Source organism: Oncorhynchus mykiss, chromosome 26 (genome assembly GCF_057628025.1).
Source record: "Oncorhynchus mykiss isolate SJ-2025 chromosome 26, ASM5762802v1, whole genome shotgun sequence".
NCBI classification, from domain to species: domain Eukaryota; kingdom Metazoa; phylum Chordata; class Actinopteri; order Salmoniformes; family Salmonidae; genus Oncorhynchus; species Oncorhynchus mykiss.
The window spans coordinates 37,827,501-37,847,469 of NC_143047.1; the positions used below are offsets into that span (position 1 = coordinate 37,827,501).

Below are 19,969 nucleotides of genomic sequence, written 5' to 3' on the forward strand. Positions count from 1 at the left end.
GCAGAGAGAGAGAGAGGGAGCAGAGAGAGAGAGAGAGAGCAGAGAGAGAGAGGGAGCAGAGAGAGAGAGAGCAGGTGAGGAAGAGGGAGCAGAGAGAGAGAGAGAGAGTGAGGGAGCACAGAGAGAGAGGGAGACAGAGAGAGAGAGGCAGTGAGGGAGAGGGAGAGGGAGCAGAGAGAGAAGAGCAGTGAGGGAGAGGGAGAGGGAGCAGAGAGAGAAAGAGCAGTGAGGGAGAGGGAGCAGAGAGAGCAGAGAGAGAGGGGGGGGGGAGAGAGAGAGTGAGGGAGCAGAGTGAGAGAGCAGTGAGAGAGAGGGAGAGGGAGCAGAGAGAGAGCGCAGTGAGGGAGAGGGAGAGAGCAGAGAGAGAGAGAGGGAGCAGAGAGAGAGGGAGAGAGCAGAAAGAGAGAGGGAGCAGAGAGAGAGAGAGCAGTGAGGAAGAGGGAGCAGAGAGAGAGAGAGAGAGTGAGGGAGCACAGAGAGAGAGGGAGCAGAGAGAGAGAGAGAGAGTGAGGGAGCACAGAGAGAGAGGGAGCAGAGAGAGAGAGAGCAGTGAGGGAGAGGGAGAGGGAGCAGAGAGAGAAAGAGCAGTGAGGGAGAGGGAGCAGAGAGAGCAGAGAGAGAGGGGGGGGGGGGGGAGAGAGAGAGTGAGGGAGCAGAGTGAGAGAGAGAGAGAGTGAGAGAGCAGAGAGAGGGGGAGAGTGAGGGAGCAGAGAGAGAGAGGGAGCATAGAGAGTGAGGGAGCAGAGAGAGAGAGAGTGAGAGAGAGAGGGACGCAGTGTGGGAGCGAGGGGAGTCAAAAGCCAGGGTTGAGTACTCAATCTGCGGGAATAAAGGAGTGCGTTACCTGGACGATGGGAGAGGGCAACGGGACAACGCACGTCACCAGAGGAGAGCAGAGAGGGCAAAGTAGAAATTGAAAGATGAGATGGTGGAGACACTAGTAGAGGTAAGGTTCAGGGTTTACGGCTCTGAAGGCCTCACAGAGAGACACTGATGGACGGTGACCTGTGACGATCAAGCACAGCCTTCACCTGTGTATTGTACATGTAACCCCTCTGATTGGCTGAATGGGGCTTTCAATGCCTGTATTTTTCTTCAATTGGATGTTATTCTCTAGAAGACTGTAAAAGGAGAAATCATTGATGTGGTCAGGTCGTTACTTTGAATGCATTGAAGATAACAATGCACATTCTGCCCCCCCTCTCTCGCCGCCTCTCTCTCTCCCCCCCTCTCTATCTCCCCCCTCTCTCTCTCCCCCTCTCTCTCCCCCTCTTTCTCTGTCTCTTCCCCTCTCTCTCTCCCCCTCTCTCTCTGTCTCTTCCCCTCTCTCCCCCTCTCTCACAGTCTCGTCCCCTCTCTCTCTCCCCCTCTCTCTCTGTCTCTTCCCTCTCTCTCTTCCCCTCTCTCTCTCTCTCTCTCTGTCTCTTCCCCTCTCTCTCTCCCCTTCTCTCTCTGTCTCTTCCACTCTCTCTCCGTCTCTCTTCCCCTCTCTCTCTGTCTCTTCCCCTCTCTCTCTCCCCCTCTCTCACAGTCTCATCCCCTCTCTCTCTCCCCCTCTCTCTCTGTCTCTTCCCCCTCTCTCTCTTCCCCTCTCTCTCTCTCTCTCTCTCTCTCTCTGTCTCTTCCCCTCTCTCTCTCCCCTTCTCTCTCTGTCTCTTCCACTCTCTCTCTCCGTCTCTCTTCCCCTCTCTCTCTGTCTCTTCCCCTCTCTCTCTTCCCCTCTCTCTCTCCCTCTCTCACTCTCTCTTCCCCTCTCTCTCTCCCCCTCTCTCTGTATTTTCCCCTCTCTCTCTCCCTCTCTCACTGTCTCTTCCCCTCTCTCTCTTCCCCTCGCTCTCTCCCCCTCTCCCCCTCTCTCTCTTCCCCTCGCTCTCTCCCCCTCTCTCTCTCTCTCTCCCCCTCTCGCTCCCCCTCTCTCTCTGTCTCTCCCCCTCTCTCTCTCCCGCTCTCTCTCCCCCCCTCTCTCTGTCTCTTCCCCTCTCTCTCTCTAACCCATGTGTATGTTTTCTCCCCTCCAGGTGGTCTACCCTATGAGTTTAAGGTGGTGATAGCAGGGAACCATGAGCTGACCTTCGATAAGGACTTTATGGCTGAGCTGGTCAAGCAGGATTACTACCGTTTTCCCTCCGTGTCCAAACTGAAGCCCGAGGACTTTGATGACGTCCAGGACCTCCTCACTAACTGTGTGTACCTCCAGGACTCTGACGTCACCGTCAAAGGTTTCCGGATATATGGGACGCCATGGTAAGGAGGAATGGGAGTTTACACACAATCCCCACCACCTGAACGTGTGTGTGTGTGTGTGTGTGTGTGTGTGCGTGGTGGATTCATTCATACCATCATCCATCAATGAATCCAGGCAGCATCACATCCGGCCGGGTTTGGGAGTCCCATAGGGCAGCACACAATTGGTCCAGCGTTGTCCCGGTTTGGGAGTCCCAGACGGCGCCACACAATTGGTCCAGCGCCGTCCCGGTTTGGGAGTCCCATAGGGCGGCACACAATTGGTCCAGCGTTGTCCCGGTTTGGGAGTCCCAGACGGCGCCACACAATTGGTCCAGCGCCGTCCCGGTTTGGGAGTCCCAGACGGCGCCACACAATTGGTCCAGCGTTGTCCGGGTTTGGGAGTCCCAGACGGCGGCACACAATTGGTCCAGCGTTGTCCTGGTTTGGGAGTCCCAGACGGCGCCACACAATTGGTCCAGCGTTGTCCGGGTTTGGGAGTCCCAGACGGCGCCACACAATTGGTCCAGCGTTGTCCGGGTTTGGGAGTCCCAGACGGCGGCACACAATTGGTCCAGCGTTATCCTGGTTTGGGAGTCCCATAGGGCGGCACACAATTGGTCCAGCGTTGTCCGGGTTTGGGAGTCCCATAGGGCGGCACACATTTGGTCCAGCGTTGTCCCGGTTTGGGAGTCCCATAGGGCAGCACACAATTGGTCCAGCGTTGTCCCGGTTTGGGAGTCCCATAGGGCAGCACACAATTGGTCCAGCGTTGTCCTGGTTTGGGAGTCCCATAGGGCGGCACACAATTGGTCCAGCGTTGTCCGGGTTTGGGAGTCCCATAGGGCGGCACACAATTGGTCCAGCGTTGTCCCGGTTTGGGAGTCCCATAGGGCGGCACACAATTGGTCCAGTGCCGTCCGGGTTTGGCCGGTGTAGGCCGTCATTGTCAATAAGAATTTGTCCTTAACTGACTTTCCTAGTTAAATAAAGGTTACATATCTATATTTATTTATGTAATTGTCTAGTTGTAAACGGTAAGCCTCCAACAGACTTTATATGACTTGTCTTGGTCCCGTGTTTTAACACACTGTGTCACCACTACAACTCCTCCAGATCCCTGAGGAAGGGCAGTTTATACCAGGTTATCTTCCCTCATTCTCCTCTGTCCCCTCCCTATAGAGTTTACACCAGGTTATCTTCCCTCATTCTCCTCCCTATAGAGTTTACACCAGGTTATCTTCCCTCATTCTCCTCTGTCCCCTCCCTATAGAGTTTACACCAGGTTATCTCCCCTCATCTCCTCTGTCCCCTCCCTATAGAGTTTACACCAGGTTATCTTCCCTCATTCTCCTCTGTCCCCTCCCTATAGAGTTTACACCAGGTTATCTCCCCTCATCTCCTCTGTCCCCTCCCTATAGAGTTTACACCAGGTTATCTTCCCTCATTCTCCTCTGTCCCCTCCCTATAGAGTTTACACCAGGTTATCTGCCCTCTGTCTCCTCCCTATAGAGTTTACACCAGGTTATCTTCCCTCATTCTCCTCCCTATAGAGTTTACACCAGGTTATCTGCCCTCATTCTCCTCTGTCCCCTCCCTATAGAGTTTACACCAGGTTATCTTCCCTCATTCTCCTCTCTCCCTTCTCCTCTGTGTCCTCCCTATAGAGACACAGGCTTTGTACTCTGGCAGCTCACAGAAAGGCTCCACTGACACGCTGGCTGCTCATCCCAACACACACTACTCCTTAATGGGGTTCCTCAGGCTTAGATTACACCTGTGTTTTGACATGGAGGTTAAGTGATACATGTGGTACTGGAACACTGTGTCAATAGACAGTAGTCAGGAGTGTGTGTGTGTGTGTGTGTGTGTGTGTGTGTGTGTGTGTGTGTGTGTGTGTGTTCGTGCGTGCGTGCGCATTCGCATGTTGGGGGGGAGACAATGTGTACACGAGAGATAGGTGGCACACAGTGACAGTGTGTCAATAGATGTGTGTGTCCATGTGTGTGTCCATGTGTGTGTCCATGTGTGTGTCTGGGTACTGGATGGAATGGAATGAAAGAAATTCCTGCGGCCTAGCGGCTCCCCTCTCTCCTCTATTCAGGGACTTTCTCTCTGATCTTTAAATAGGTAACCAGGTCACACCTCCGTCCTGTCGCGGGGCTATAATTAGCTGTTTAGCGGCTAGGCTAGGGAAGCAGTGGGTGCCAGAGGGGAGACGGATACGGCATTCCAGACATCACAGAAACAGCAGCAGGCCAGACAGGGAGGAAACAGAGGGGGAGAGAACCAAGGGCCAGAACATAGTCAATATATCTTGATGTCTTCTCTCACCTGCTCTCTCTTCCTCTTCTCTCTCTCTCTCTCCATCTCTTTCTCTGTCGTTCTCTCTTTCTCTCTCTTTCATTCCTCTCTCAGTTTCTCGTTCTCTCTCTCGTTCTCTCTCGTTCTCTCTCAGTTTCTCTCTCTCTCTTTCTCAGTGCATGCTGGGAGTGTTTTGTATTTGAGCGGCTGGGTGAATGGCTCTGTCCTAACTTATTGTCTTGATTCTATCCTTGGTAAAAAACTAAATGTTTAAAGTTAGATGCTGGAGGGTGAATACACTTTTATTTTAACAGTACATATTGTTTTTTAAAGTTAGGTAGGAAGAGGACAGAGTTTAGTTTCCCGGGGCTTGGAAGGTGTGGTGTGTGCGATGGCAGCCTAGACGCTGTTGTTACGGCATGGATTCAGGTGTGTTCCTGAGCATGGAGTTAAGGTGGAGGAGGTTCTGCTCGCGGTCGGCGAACAGGTAGGAGCTGAATTCATACATTCCACATCTAGAATGAACAAAGCTGTGGTTTTGTTTATGAAACGAGTGAATTTGGTGAGCAACAGTTAAATGTGCACCTTAAAGTGAGGCTTGGGGAGGGTCCCTATGCAGGGTTTGCCAGCACAGGTAGTCTTCTGTGTTTTGAGTGTGGGGATTTGGGGCATAAGAGCTTTGCGTGCCCAAATAAAGGCCGTAGACAAGGTGAGGATACAATTGCCAGTGGGGGAAATCGAGGTCAACATGCAAGGGGCCATGAGACGCAGGCAGCAGAGGCTGGGCCTAGTCATGCTATAGAGGGGGGTGTGGATGAGGCTGGGCCTAGTCATGCTGTAGAGGGTGGTGTGGATGAGGCTGGGCCTAGTCATGCTGTAGAGGGTGGTGTGGATGAGGCTGGGCCTAGTCATGCTGTAGAGGGTGGTGTGGATGAGGCTGAGCCTAGTCATGCTGTAGAGGGTGGTGTGGATGAGGCTGGGTCTAGTCATGCTGTAGAGGGTGGTGTGGATGAGGCTGGGTCTAGTCATGCTATAGAGGGTGGTGTAGATGAGGCTGGGTCTAGTCATGCTATAGAGGGTGGTGTAGATGAGGCTGGGTCTAGTCATGCTATAGAGGGTGGTGTGGATGAGGTTGGGTCTAGTCATGCTATAGAGGGTGGTGTAGATGAGGCTGGGTCTAGTCATGCTATAGAGGGTGGTGTGGATGAGGCTGGGTCTAGTCATGCTATAGAGGGTGGTGTAGATGAGGCTGGGTCTAGTCATGCTATAGAGGGCCAGACATATTGTGTACCGGGATGCTCAATCACAGACTTTGTTCTTGTTCTTAATCAGGGACATGTTGGACTTGTCGAGAGGTTCTAATGTGAACTTTGAACTTTGGACTGGCTTTTGATAGAGTGGACCATGAGTATCTGTTGAATGTGATGTTTGGGTTTGGGGAAAGGTTTTTTGGCCTGTGTGAATATGTTGTATGCTGGGGCATCATGTATGGTCAAGTTGGGAGGGGGGCTCAGCAGGCCAGTCTGCGTGAGACGGGGCTTCAGACAAGGATGCCCTCTATCGGGGCAGTTATATACACAAGCCATTGAGCTTTTTTGAGCCTGCTACGCAGGTGACTGCAGGGAGTGTGCTGGACAGGGATGGGTGTGTTGACAGGCATAGCAGTGTCAGCGTATGCAGATTACGTTTCTGTGATGGGCAGGATATGCAGGCACTAGAGACTAGTCTGAAGTTGTACGAGGGAGCTTCGTCAGCTAAGGTGAACTGGGGCAAGTGCAAAGCTCTGTTATGTTGGGCATGGAGGGATAAGGCCCCTCTTCTGCTTCCAAGGGGTTTGCAGTGGGGTTGTGAAGGGCTTACAATTTTGGGGGTGTACCTGGGCTCGGAGAGGTGGATCAGGAAGAACTTGGAGGGGCTGTCACAGGCAGTGGTGTCAAGACTGGCCAGGTGGAGGTGGCTCCTGTCCCAAGTGTCAAAGGTGGGGGATAACAAACCCTTTATTATAATTTAATGGGATGGTCTCTGCGCGCCTTGGGGTGGAATTTGAGTTCTATAAAATTATAAAAAGTGAGGAGATATTTCAGGAGATATGGTGTGTCGGGGGGCTGTCTGTACAGCTGGGGAAGATGGGTTGGATATATGGTTGTAGAAGTGGTGAGATTTTTGGTTATTGTGATGTGTGGTGTTGTTTTGTATCGTGGAGCAAGGTGAGTATGAGGTACAGGGGATATTGTTTTTTTGTCTTAATAAGGGGGAGTGGGGGAGGGGGGTTTAATGAAATGAGAATGTATCATTAAATAAAGACAAAAGGTCTCTCTCTCTTGTTCTTTCTCTCTGTTTTCTCTCTCTCTGTCCTTCTCGCTCTTCCTCTTTCTTTCTCTCTCTCTCTCTTGTTCTTTCTCTCTGGCTCTCCCACGTTCTCTCACTCTCGTTCTCTCTTTCTCTGTCCTCGCTCTTCCTCTTTCTTTCTCTCTCTCTCTTCCTCTTTTTCTCTCTCTGGCTCTCTCCCACGTTCTCTCACTCTCTCATTCTCTCGTTCTCTGTCCTTCTCGCTCTTCCTCTTTCTTTCTCTCTCTCTCTCTTGTTCTTTCTCTCTGTTTTCTCTCTCTCTAGCTCTCCCACGTTCTCGCACTCTCATTCTCTCTTTCTCTTTCCTTCTCGCTCTTCCTCTTTCTTTCTCTCTCTCTCTCTTGTTCTTTCTCTCTGTTTTCTCTCTCTCTGGCTCTCCCACGTTCTTTCACTCATTCCTCTTTCTCTCTCTCTGGCTCTCTCCCACGTTCTCTCACTCTCTCGTTCTCTCTTTCTCTGTCCTTCTCGCTCTTCCACTTTCTTTCTCTCTCTCTCTTCCTCTTTCTCTCTCTCTGGCTCTCTCCCACGTTCTCTCACTCTCGTTCTCTCTTTCTCTGTCCTTCTCGCTCTTCCTCTTTCTTTCTTTCTCTCTCTTCCTCTTTCTCTCTCTCTCTCTCTCTCTCTCGTTCTCTCTTTCTCTGTCCTTCTCGCTCTTCCTCTTTCTTTCTCTCTCTCTCTCTCTTGTTCTTTCTCTCTGTTTTCTCTCTCTCTGGCTCTCCCACGTTCTTTCACTCTCTCGTTCTCTCTTTCTCTGTCCTTCTCGCTCTTCCTCTTTCTTTCTCTCTCTCTCTTCCTCTTTCTTTCTCTCTCTCTCTCTCTCTCTCTCTCTCTCTCTCTCTCTCTCTCTCTCTCTCGTTCTCTCTTTCTCTGTCCTTCTCGCTCTTCCTCTTTCTCTCTCTCTCGGTTTTCTTCTCTCAGTCTCTGGCTCTCTCCCATGTTCCCTCACTATTTCCCTCTCTCAATATTTCTTCCCTGCCTTTCTTTACCTCTTTCTTTTCCCCATCTGTCTCTTTCCTTCTCTCTTTCTCCATCCCTGTTACGAGAGAAAGCCACTCCCCCTCCTTCCCTGGTGTGTGTTTACTGTGAGGGCTGCTAAGTGTCTGTTGTGACAGCTTGGGGTCATGTGAGAGGCAGAGGGGACAGCTTGCCAACCCCCCCACACCACCTCTCTCGCCCCCCTCTAACCAGTGTCCGTGTGGCCTGAGGTCTGGCTTGCAGCAGTCCGGGATGCCCAGCCTGTCTGTCCAGTGTGAGGTCTCACTTAGCTCCACATTGACCCCAACACTACACCACGTGGGTGACCTGATAAAGTGGACAGCTAAGAGCGTTGCTCAGACAAGTGGGTTTCAACCTTCTGAGTCCAGCATATAATGGCACCCTTGTATTCCTAATTTAAGTACAGGGGGTAAGGTTAAGGTTTGGGATGGGGTTATAATAATAATAATGGCTATGGCCTAGACCAACAGTACACTACACCCCAACCTAACAGTACACTACACCCCAACCTAACAGTACACTACACCTCAACCTAACAGTACACTACACCTCAACCTAACAGTACACTACACCCCAACCTAACAGTACACTACACCCCAACCTAACAGTACACTACACCCCAACCTAACAGTACACCACACCCCAACCTAACAGTACACTACACCCCAACCTAACAGTACACTACACCCCAACCTAACAGTACACTACACCCCAACCTAACAGTACACTACACCCCAACCTAACAGTACACTACACCCCAACCTAACAGTACACTACACCCCCTACTACTACTACTGCTACTACTACTACTGCTGCTGCTATGGAGAACATAAATGTTTCGTTAGCTAGTGTTTAATGCTCTCCTCCATCTCTATGTTGACTGGTGTTTAATGCTCTCCTCTATCTCTATGTTGACTGGTGTTTAATACCCTCCATCTCTATGTTGACTGGTGTTTAATACCCTCCTCCATCTCTATGTTGACTGGTGTTTAATACCCTCCTCCATCTCTATGTTGACTGGTGTTTAATACCCTCCATCTCTATGTTGACTGGTGTTTAATACCCTCCTCCATCTCTATGTTGACTGGTGTTTAATACCCTCCTCCATCTCTATGTTGACTGGTGTTTAATACCCTCCTCCATCTCTATGTTGACTGGTGTTTAATACCCTCCATCTCTATGTTGACTGGTGTTTAATACCCTCCATCTCTATGTTGACTGGTGTTTAATACCCTCCTCCATCTCTATGTTGACTGGTGTTTAATACCCTCCATCTCTATGTTGACTGGTGTTTAATACCCTCCTCCATCTCTATGTTGACTGGGGTTTAATACCCTCCTCCATCTCCATGTTGACTGGTGTTTAATACCCTCCTCCATCTCTATGTTGACTGGTGTTTAATACCCTCCTCCATCTCTATGTTGACTGGTGTTTAATACCCTCCTCCATATCTATGTTGACTGGTGTTTAATACCCTCCTCCATCTCTATGTTGACTGGTGTTTAATACCCTCCTCCATCTCTATGTTGACTGGTGTTTAATACCCTCCATCTCTATGTTGACTGGTGTTTAATACCCTCCTCCATCTCTATGTTGACTGGTGTTTAATACCCTCCTCCATCTCTATGTTGACTGGTGTTTAATACCCTCCATCTCTATGTTGACTGGTGTTTAATACCCTCCTCCATCTCTATGTTGACTGGTGTTTAATACCCTCCTCCATCTCTATGTTGACTGGTGTTTAATACCCTCCATCTCTATGTTGACTGGTGTTTAATACCCTCCATCTCTATGTTGACTGGTGTTTAATACCCTCCTCCATCTCTATGTTGACTAGTGTTTAATACCCTCCATCTCTATGTTGACTGGTGTTTAATACCCTCCTCCATCTCTATGTTGACTGGTGTTTAATACCCTCCTCCATCTCCATGTTGACTGGTGTTTAATACCCTCCATCTCTATGTTGACTGGTGTTTAATACCCTCCTCCATCTCTATGTTGACTGGTGTTTAATACCCTCCTCCATCTCTATGTTGACTGGTGTTTAATACCCTCCTCCATCTCTATGTTGACTGGTGTTTAATACCCTCCTCCATCTCTATGTTGACTGGTGTTTAATACCCTCCTCCATCTCTATGTTGACTGGTGTTTAATACCCTCCATCTCTATGTTGACTGGTGTTTAATACCCTCCATCTCTATGTTGACTGGTGTTTAATACCCTCCTCCATCTCTATGTTGACTGGTGTTTAATACCCTCCTCCATCTCTATGTTGACTGGTGTTTAATACCCTCCTCCATCTCTATGTTGACTGGTGTTTAATACCCTCCTCCATCTCTATGTTGACTGGTGTTTAATACCCTCCTCCATCTCTATGTTGACTGGTGTTTAATACCCTCCTCCATCTCTATGTTGACTGGTGTTTAATACCCTCCTCCATATCTATGTTGACTGGTGTTTAATACCCTCCTCCATCTCTATGTTGACTGGTGTTTAATACCCTCCTCCATCTCTATGTTGACTGGTGTTTAATACCCTCCATCTCTATGTTGACTGGTGTTTAATACCCTCCTCCATCTCTATGTTGACTGGTGTTTAATACCCTCCTCCATCTCTATGTTGACTGGTGTTTAATACCCTCCATCTCTATGTTGACTGGTGTTTAATACCCTCCTCCATCTCTATGTTGACTGGTGTTTAATACCCTCCTCCATCTCTATGTTGACTGGTGTTTAATACCCTCCATCTCTATGTTGACTGGTGTTTAATACCCTCCATCTCTATGTTGACTGGTGTTTAATACCCTCCTCCATCTCTATGTTGACTGGTGTTTAATACCCTCCATCTCTATGTTGACTGGTGTTTAATACCCTCCTCCATCTCTATGTTGACTGGTGTTTAATACCCTCCTCCATCTCCATGTTGACTGGTGTTTAATACCCTCCTCCATCTCTATGTTGACTGGTGTTTAATACCCTCCTCCATCTCTATGTTGACTGGTGTTTAATACCCTCCATCTCTATGTTGACTGGTGTTTAATACCCTCCTCCATCTCTATGTTGACTGGTGTTTAATACCCTCCTCCATCTCCATGTTGACTGGTGTTTAATACCCTCCTCCATCTCTATGTTGACTGGTGTTTAATACCCTCCTCCATCTCTATGTTGACTGGTGTTTAATACCCTCCTCCATATCTATGTTGACTGGTGTTTAATACCCTCCTCCATATCTATGTTGACTGGTGTTTAATACCCTCCTCCATCTCTATGTTGACTGGTGTTTAATACCCTCCTCCATCTCTATGTTGACTGGTGTTTAATACCCTCCTCCATATCTATGTTGACTGGTGTTTAATACCCTCCTCCATCTCTATGTTGACTGGTGTTTAATTCCCTCCATCTCTATGTTGACTGGTGTTTTATACCCTCCATCTCTATGTTGACTGGTGTTTAATACCCTCCTCCATCTCTATGTTGACTGGTGTTTAATACCCTCCTCCATCTCTATGTTGACTGGTGTTTAATACCCTCCTCCATCTCTATGTTGACTGGTGTTTAATACCCTCCTCCATATCTATGTTGACTGGTGTTTAATACCATCCTCCATCTCTATGTTGACTGGTGTTTAATTCCCTCCATCTCTATGTTGACTGGTGTTTTATACCCTCCATCTCTATGTTGACTGGTGTTTAATACCCTCCTCCATCTCTATGTTGACTGGTGTTTAATACCCTCCTCCATCTCTATGTTGACTGGTGTTTAATACCCTCCTCCATCTCTATGTTGACTGGTGTTTAATACCCTCCTCCATCTCTATGTTGACTGGTGTTTAATACCCTCCATCTCTATGTTGACTGGTGTTTAATACCCTCCTCCATCTCTATGTTGACTGGTGTTTAATACCCTCCTCCATCTCTATGTTGACTGGTGTTTTATACCCTCCTCCATCTCTATGTTGACTGGTGTTTAATACCCTCCTCCATCTCTATGTTGACTGGTGTTTAATACCCTCCTCCATCTCTATGTTGACCAGCCAGACTATGAGAGAAAGCATTAAGCCATGACGGAGACGGAGAACAGGCTCCTTACTAACAGATGCTTAGCAGAGCTGATACCTAAACCAGCTGCCCCCTGTGACCCAACTACACACACACACACACACACACACACACACACAGTCTCATAGGGGACAGTTCAATCAGTCAATCATAGTTATTTATAAAGCCCCTTTTACATCAGCAGTTGTCACAAAGTGCTTCTACAGAAACCCCCTAGAAAGGCTGGAACCAGGGAAGAAACCTAGAGAGGAGCCAGTCCTCTTCTGGCTTTGCCGGGTGGAGATTATAAGAGTACGTGGCCATTAAGGCCAGATCGTTCTTCAATATGTTCAAACGTTCATAGATGACCAGCAGGGTCAAATAATAATCACAGTGGTTGTATAGTGTGCAACAGATCAGCACCTCAGGAGTAAATGTCAGTTGGCTTTTCATAGCCGAGCATTCAGAGGTTGAGATAGAAGGTGAGGAAGAGAGAGGAAGAGAAAGGGGGGAGAGGAAACAGCAGGTCTGGGACAAGGGAGCACGACCGGTGAACAGGTCAGGGTTCCCTCACTGCAGGCAGCACAGCAGAAACTGGATCAGCAGCACGACCGGTGAACAGGTCAGGGTTCCCTCACTGCAAGCAGCACAACAGAAACTGGATCAGCAGCACGACCAGGTGGACTGGGGACAGTCATCAGGCCAGGTAGTCTTAAGGCATGGTCTTAGGGCTCAGGTCCTCCGGGAGGGGAGAGAGCGATGGGAGAATTGGAGGGAGCATACCTAAGATCAAGACAGACAGGAGAATTACATCAGACAGGACAGACTGACCCTAGCCCCACGGTACATAGACTATTGCGGCATAGATACCGGAGACTGAGACAGGGGTGGTCGGGGGACACTGTGGCCCTGTCTGATGACACTCCCGGACAGGGCCAACCAGGCAGGATATAACCTCACCCCTGTGCAGACCCCTCACCCCAGCAGAGACAGAGCTGATGGGTGTCTGCTACTGTTAAGGCTGCTGAAGGCAGTGCTCTGCCTCTTGGCTTGAAAGCAACACCCCACTGGGCACAGACATCAATTCATCATCTATTCCACATTGGTTCAACGTCATTTCATTGAAATGATGTGGAAACCATGTTGATTCAACCAGTGTGTGCCCAGTGGGACATCTCTAGATGGGTAACGCTGCACAGTCTTCCACATGACTAGTGATGATGCTTACTGCTCATCCTTAGACAAAGACAAGGTCCCTTCTATGGTCCTTTTTCAGTCAAATGTCTTGGCCTCTGTTTTTCTGAGACATATAGATTTTTCCAGCTTCCATATTCATGGCTCTGGTTGTCTTTGTATTTGGTAAATGGCAGCGGCTGCATAATGCAGCACGTAGACTAGTGTCAGGTGTGACGTGATGTTAAGGTGCTTCGGGAACGTTCTGGAAAGGTGGACATTGATCTCAGTGGAAAACACACATATCCTTGCTTAGGAGCATACAAACACTCACACACACACACTTTCCTACACACACACACCCTTTCTCTCGCTCTCTCGCGCGCACACACACACACACAGACACACACACACACACACACTTTCTCTCGCTTCTCTCGCTCTCTCGCGCGCACACACACACACACACACACACACACACACAGTAGTGTGGTGGGAGGCATGGTAGACAGACTACAGATATTGATATGTGTGGAGTCCTGCTGGTTTCTCTGACTCTGATAAGATGTACTGACGGATTGAGACCAGAGACGGGAGTTAAGATACAGTCTTTTAACACACACACACACACACACACACACACACACACACACACACACACACACACTTTCCTACACACACACACCCTTTCTCTCGCTTCTCTCGCTCTCTCGCGTGCACACACACACACACACACACACACACACACACACACTGCCTCCTGTCTGCTTGTATGTGTATGTTTTTGTATAACTGAGTGAAAGCTGGTGTGTGTGTGTGTGTGTGTGTGTGTGTGTGCGTGCGTGCGTTTGTGTGTGTTTTGGGGTCAGCCCTCTATAGGAATTACTCCATTGTGTGGAGTTCCCTGGTCTGTGGTGAATCTCCTACTCCAAATATTACCCTCCCCAGTATGGCCTCCCCCTTCTCTCCTCCTCAATACGGCCTCCCCCTTCTTCTCTCCTTCCCAGTATGGTCTCCTCCCCCTTCTCTCCTCCTCAGTATGGCCTCCCCCTTCTTCTCTCTTCAGTATGGCCTCCCCTTCTCTCCTTTTCAGTATGGCCTCCCCCTTCTCTCTTCAGTATGGCCTCCCCTTCTTCTCTCTTCAGTATGGCCTCCCCCTTCTTCTCTCTTCAGTATGGCCTCCACTTCTTCTCTCTTCAGTATGGTCTCCACCCCTTCTTCTCTCCTCCTCAGTATGGCCTCCCCATCTTCTCTCCTTTTCAGTATGGCCTCCCCTTCTTCTCTCCTCCTCAGTATGGCCTCCCCCTTCTCTCCTCCTCAGTATGGCCTCCCCCTTCTCTCCTCCTCAATACGGCCTCCCCCTTCTTCTCTCCTTCCCAGTATGGTCTCCTCCCCCTTCTCTCCTCCTCAGTATGGCCTCCCCATCTTCTCTCCTTTTCAGTATGGCCTCCCCTTCTTCTCTCCTCCTCAGTATGGCCTCCCCCTTCTCTCCTCCTCAGTATGGCCTCCCCCTTCTCTCCTCCTCAGTATGGCCTCCCCCTTCTTCTCTCTTCAGTATGGCCTCCCCCTTCTTCTCTCTTCAGTATGGCCTCCCCCTTCTTCTCTCTTCAGTATGGCCTCCCCTTCTTCTCTCTTCAGTATGGTCTCCACCCCTTCTTCTCTCCTCCTCAGTATGGCCTCCCCATCTTCTCTCCTTTTCAGTATGGCCTCCCCTTCTTCTCTCCTCCTCAGTATGGCCTCCCCCTTCTCTCCTCCTCAGTATGGCCTCCCCCTTCTTCTCTCCTCCTCAGCATGGCCTCCTTCTTCTCTCCTCCTCAGTATGGCCTCCCCTTCTTCTCTCCTCCTCAGTATGGCCTCCCCTTCTTCTCTCCTCCTCAGTATGGCCTCCCCTTCTTCTCTCCTCCTCAGTATGGCCTCCCCCTTCTTCTCCCCTCCTCAGTATGGTCTCCTCCCCCTTCTTCTCCCCTCCTCAGTAAGGCCTCCTTCTTCTCTCCTCCCCAGTATGGCCTCCTTCTTCTCTCCTTCCCAGTATGGCCTCCTTCTTCTCCCCTCCTCAGTATGGCCTCCTTCTTCTCTCCTCCTCAGTATGGCCTCCTCCTCAGTATGGCCTCCCCCTTCTCTCCTCCTCAGTATGGCCTCCCCCTTCTTCTCTTCTCCTCAGTATGACCTCCCCCCTTCTTCTCTCCTCCTCAGTATGGCATCCCCCTTCTTCTCCCCTCCTCAATATGGCCTCTTTCTTCTCTCCTCCCCAGTATGGTCTCCCCCTTCTCTCCTCCTCAGTATGGCCTCCTCCTTCTTCTCTCCTCCCCAGTGTGGCCTCCCCCTTCTCTCCTCCTGTGTTCTCAACTGTTTGGCTGTACAGCTCCTGTTAAACTTTGGTTAATGGTTATGTATTTTAAGAGTGGCAATCAAGGCTTGTTTGTATCTTCTGTTGCTGTTGTCTTTGAGTTGGTCAACTCACTGGCTGTTAAATACCGCAGTCACAGAGCAGCACTCAGTGTCCTACCGTAGGGAAACCTGCTATCTTCTGTTGTTGTTGTCCTGAGAGTTAAATACCGCAGTCACAGAGCAGCACTCAGTGTCCTACCGTAGGGAAACCTGCTATCTTCTGTTGTTGTTGTCCTGAGAGTTAAATACCGCAGTCACAGAGCAGAACTCAGTGTCCTACCGTAGGGAAACCTGCTATCTTCTGTTGTTGTTGTCCTGAGAGTTAAATACCACAGTCACAGAGCAGAACTCAGTGTCCTACCGTAGGGAAACCTGCTATCTTCTGTTGTTGTTGTCCTGAGAGTTAAATACCACAGTCACAGAGCAGAACTCAGTGTCCTACCGTAGGGAAACCTGCTATCTTCTGTTGTTGTTGTCCTGAGAGTTAAATACCACAGTCACAGAGCAGAACTCAGTGTCCTACCGTAGGGAAACCTGCTATCTTCTGTTGTTGTTGTCCTGAGAGTTAAATACCACAGTCACAGTGCAGAACTCAGTGTCCTACCGTAGGGAAACCTGCTATCTTCTGTTGTTGTTGTCCTGAGAGTTAGTCAACACCCTGGCTGTTAAATACCGCAGTCACAGAGCAGAACTCAGTGTCCTACCGTAGGGAAACCTGCAAATGACAAAATCTGCATTTGAGACCTGCTTTTAGTCCTTTATTAATTTTCCTCTGGAAAGGTCAGAGCATCCACCCGCGTGTGCCTGTGAGTGAGTGCTCCTGTGTGTGTGTGCTCGTGCGTGCGTGTGTTTGTGTGTGTGTGTTTGTGCCTGTGAGTGAGTGTGTGTGTGTGTGATTGTGAGTGAGTGAGTGTGTGTGTGTGTTTGCGAGTGAGTGAGTGAGTGAGTGAGTGAGTGAGTGAGTGAGTGAGTGAGTGTGTGTGTGTGTGTGTTTGTGTACGCTTTCGCTGCAATGCATTTAGGTACCTCTGTGTCTCTGCCTTCTTTTTTATACAATATAATACAATAATATGAAGCAGTTGTGGATAGGTGATAGATATGGGGGTATGAAGGGTTCATTGTAGATAGGTGATAGATATGGGGGTATGAAGGGTTCATTGTAGATAGGTGATAGATATGGGGGTATGAAGGGTTCATTGTAGATAGGTGATAGATATGGGGGTATGAAGGGTTAGTTGTTTATAGGTGATAGATATGGGGGTATGAAGGGTTCATTGTAGATGGGTGATAGATATGGGGGTATGAAGGGTTAGTTGTTTATAGGTGATAGATATGGGGGTATGAAGGGTTCATTGTAGATGGGTGATAGATATGGGGGTATGAAGGGTTCATTGTAGATAGGTGATAGATATGGGGGTATGAAGGGTTAGTTGTGGATAGGTGATAGATATGGGGGTATGAAGGGTTAGTTGTGGATAGGTGATAGATATGGGGGTATGAAGGGTTCATTGTAGATAGGTGATAGATATGGGGGTATGAAGGGTTAGATGTTTATAGGTGATAGATATGGGGGTATGAAGGGTTAGTTGTGGATAGGTGATAGATATGGGGGTATGAAGGGTTCATTGTAGATAGGTGATAGATATGGGGGTATGAAGGGTTAGTTGTGGATAGGTGATAGATATGGGGGTATGAAGGGTTCATTGTAGATAGGTGATAGATATGGGGGTATGAAGGGTTAGATGTTTATAGGTGATAGATATGGGGGTATGAAGGGTTAGATGTTTATAGGTGATAGATACGGGGGTATGAAGGGTTAGTTGTGGATAGGTGATAGATATGGGGGTATGAAGGGTTAGTTGTGGATAGGTGATAGATATGGGGGTATGAAGGGTTCATTGTGGATGGGTGATAGATATGGGGGTATGAAGGGTTAGTTACAAATGTTGTTGGCTGAACTGAAAAAGTGTGTGCGAGCAAGGAGGCCTACAAACCTGACTCAGCTCTGTCAGGAGGAATGGGAAGCTTGTGGAAGTTAAACAATTTAAAGGCAACGCTAAACTTCTGATCCACTGGGAATGTGATGAAAGAAATAAAAGCTGAAATAAATAATTCTCTCTACTATTATTCTGACATTTCACATTCTTAAAATAAGTGGTGAGCCTAATTTACCTAAGACAGGGCATTTTTACTAGGATTAAATGTCAGGAATTGTGAAAAACTGAGTTTTAATGTATTTGGCTAAGGTGTATGTAAACTTCAGACTTCAATTATATATTTGTAATAATGACAATTACATCAATACTGAATGAACAACGAACACTTATTTTAACTTAATATAATACATAAGTAAAAACCTATTTAGTCTCAAATAAATAATGAAACATGTTCAGTTTGTTTTAATTGTTGCAAGAACACAGTGTTGGAGAAGAAAGTAAAAGCGCAATATGTGCCATGTAAAAAAGCTAACGTTTAAGTTCCTTGCTCAGAACATGAGAACATATGAAAGCTGGTGGTTCCTTTTAACATGAGTCTTCAATATTCCCAGTTAAGAAGTTTTAGGTTGTAGTGCTTAAAGCAGAGCTTGTCTGCATGTTCCCCTGTCAGTCTGCTCCACCACTTATCAGAAATGATCCCCACCTCACTGAACACTCTCTCGCTTGGGACCGAAGAAGGTGGAGGACAGAGAAACTTCTTTGCCAGTGGAATGAGTGATTGAAGTCTGTCCTCATTCTGCTTCCACCACTCCAAAGGCAAGCCGCTCTTTCTGTCAATGACAGGCTCTGTGAGGTAACGCTCCAACTCAATTTCAAAACTGCACTGGACTTCAGCCCTGCCCTCTTGGCTTCTAAGGATTCTAGTGTAGAGGCTTTCCACCAGACTGGGTGGCTGATCTACCTGGTCTTCAGCCCTGCCCTCTTGGCTTCCAAGGATTCTAGCGTAGAAGCTGTCCACCAGACAGGGTGGCTGATCTACCTGGTCTTCAGCCCTGCCCTCTTGGCTTCCAAGGATTCTAGCGTAGAAGCTGTCCACCAGACTGGGTGGCTGATCTACCTGGTCTTCAGCCCTGCCTTCTTGGCTTCCAAGGATTCTAGCGTAGAAGCTGTCCACCAGACTGGGTGGCTGATCTACCTGGTCTTCAGCCCTGCCTTCTTGGCTACCAAGGATTCTAGTGTAGAAGCTGTCCACCAGACTGGGTGGCTGATCTACCTGGTCTTCAGCCCTGCCTTCTTGGCTACCAAGGATTCTAGTGTAGAAGCTGTCCATCAGACTGGGTGGCTGATCTAACCGGACTCTTTGCCTCTTTGCACCTTGATCTGGGTCCTCCTCTTCACTAGTCCCTTCTGCTGTGGCTCTGGGATTTTGTTTCCTTAGTAGGTCAGATTCCTCCTTCAGCCGCTCTTTTGCTTTCTCTCGTGCTGTCCCTGAGGTGAAGGCATAGCTCTTGTAACGTGGATCCAGGACAGTTGCCAGCGTCAGGCACTTTGTCTCCTTGGCCTTGGAGCACCGCCGTGTCAGACTGTCCAACATGGTCTTCCGTAAAGTTTTGATGCCTTGAGTAGAAGAACCCTCCTGCTGCAGCATCAGCTTCAGCACCGACACACTGGGGATGATGCATGCTGCTGTAGAGTTGGAGTGGCTCATCCCCACTGTCACCTCCTCCATAGGTGCCAGAGTCTCAATTAGGCTAGAGACAATGTCCCACTGTGCAGCAGGCAACAGCTGATGTGTCCGTAATCACCTGCATACACATTCAGTGCACGCCTCTGTTCAAACATCCTCTGCAACATGTGTAGTGTTGAGTTCCAGCAAGTTTGAACTGTTTGGATGATAATGTGTTTGGGAAGGCCAAGCTCTTCCTGAATGGCCCTCAGCCTCTGTTTGGCCAGTACAGAATGGTCAAAGTGAGATGCACAGCTCTTCAACATGGCAATAATGTCTAGCACAGCTCTCTAACTGGACAGGCCATCATTGATTACAAGCTGTAGGGTGTGTGCACTGTAGCTGAAGTCTGGAAGCTCCGCCAGTCTCATACTTTTTACCATGTTTGCCCCACTGTTCCTGAGGACCAGCACTACACTGTGGATTTCCCAGTATTCCAACGTGGTCAAAAACATCTCTCTGAGGTAGTTTCCTGCGTGTGATCCAGTCATAGTCTTGACATTCAGCACAACCTGCTGTCTTGGCCAGACATTGTTAATGAATCGTCCAGTAAGGCTCATCAGGGACTCTGTAGTGCCTGATCAGAAGTCAGTTGTGAATGCCATGTGTGTAGCATTCACTGGTGCCACCAGATTCTTCACTCTCATCACAACTCTTTAGTGTATTTTATCTAGCATTTCTGTGCACTAGAATTTTTCATATTTTATCCTGTACCAGAGTTCAGCAAGAGTAATCAGCAGTTGAAAACCAATGTCAGACACCACTGTGAATGGCTGGTTGTCAGTAGCAATCATCTCAATAATTGCTTGATCCATCTTCTTGGCCCTTGGGTCTTTG

General features: G+C 48.6%; 1 protein-coding gene across 1 annotated transcript in view; it reads left to right on the forward strand.

The window, feature by feature from the left end:
• Nucleotides 1-19,969, forward strand: part of LOC110525033 (metallophosphoesterase MPPED2) — a 134,496-nt gene that overhangs the window by 53,312 nt on the left and 61,215 nt on the right. The window contains exon 4 of the mRNA XM_090222925.1: nucleotides 2,019-2,244. Coding sequence (XP_090079051.1) covers nucleotides 2,019-2,244 — 226 coding nt within the window. The remainder of the gene's footprint in view (nucleotides 1-2,018; nucleotides 2,245-19,969) is intronic.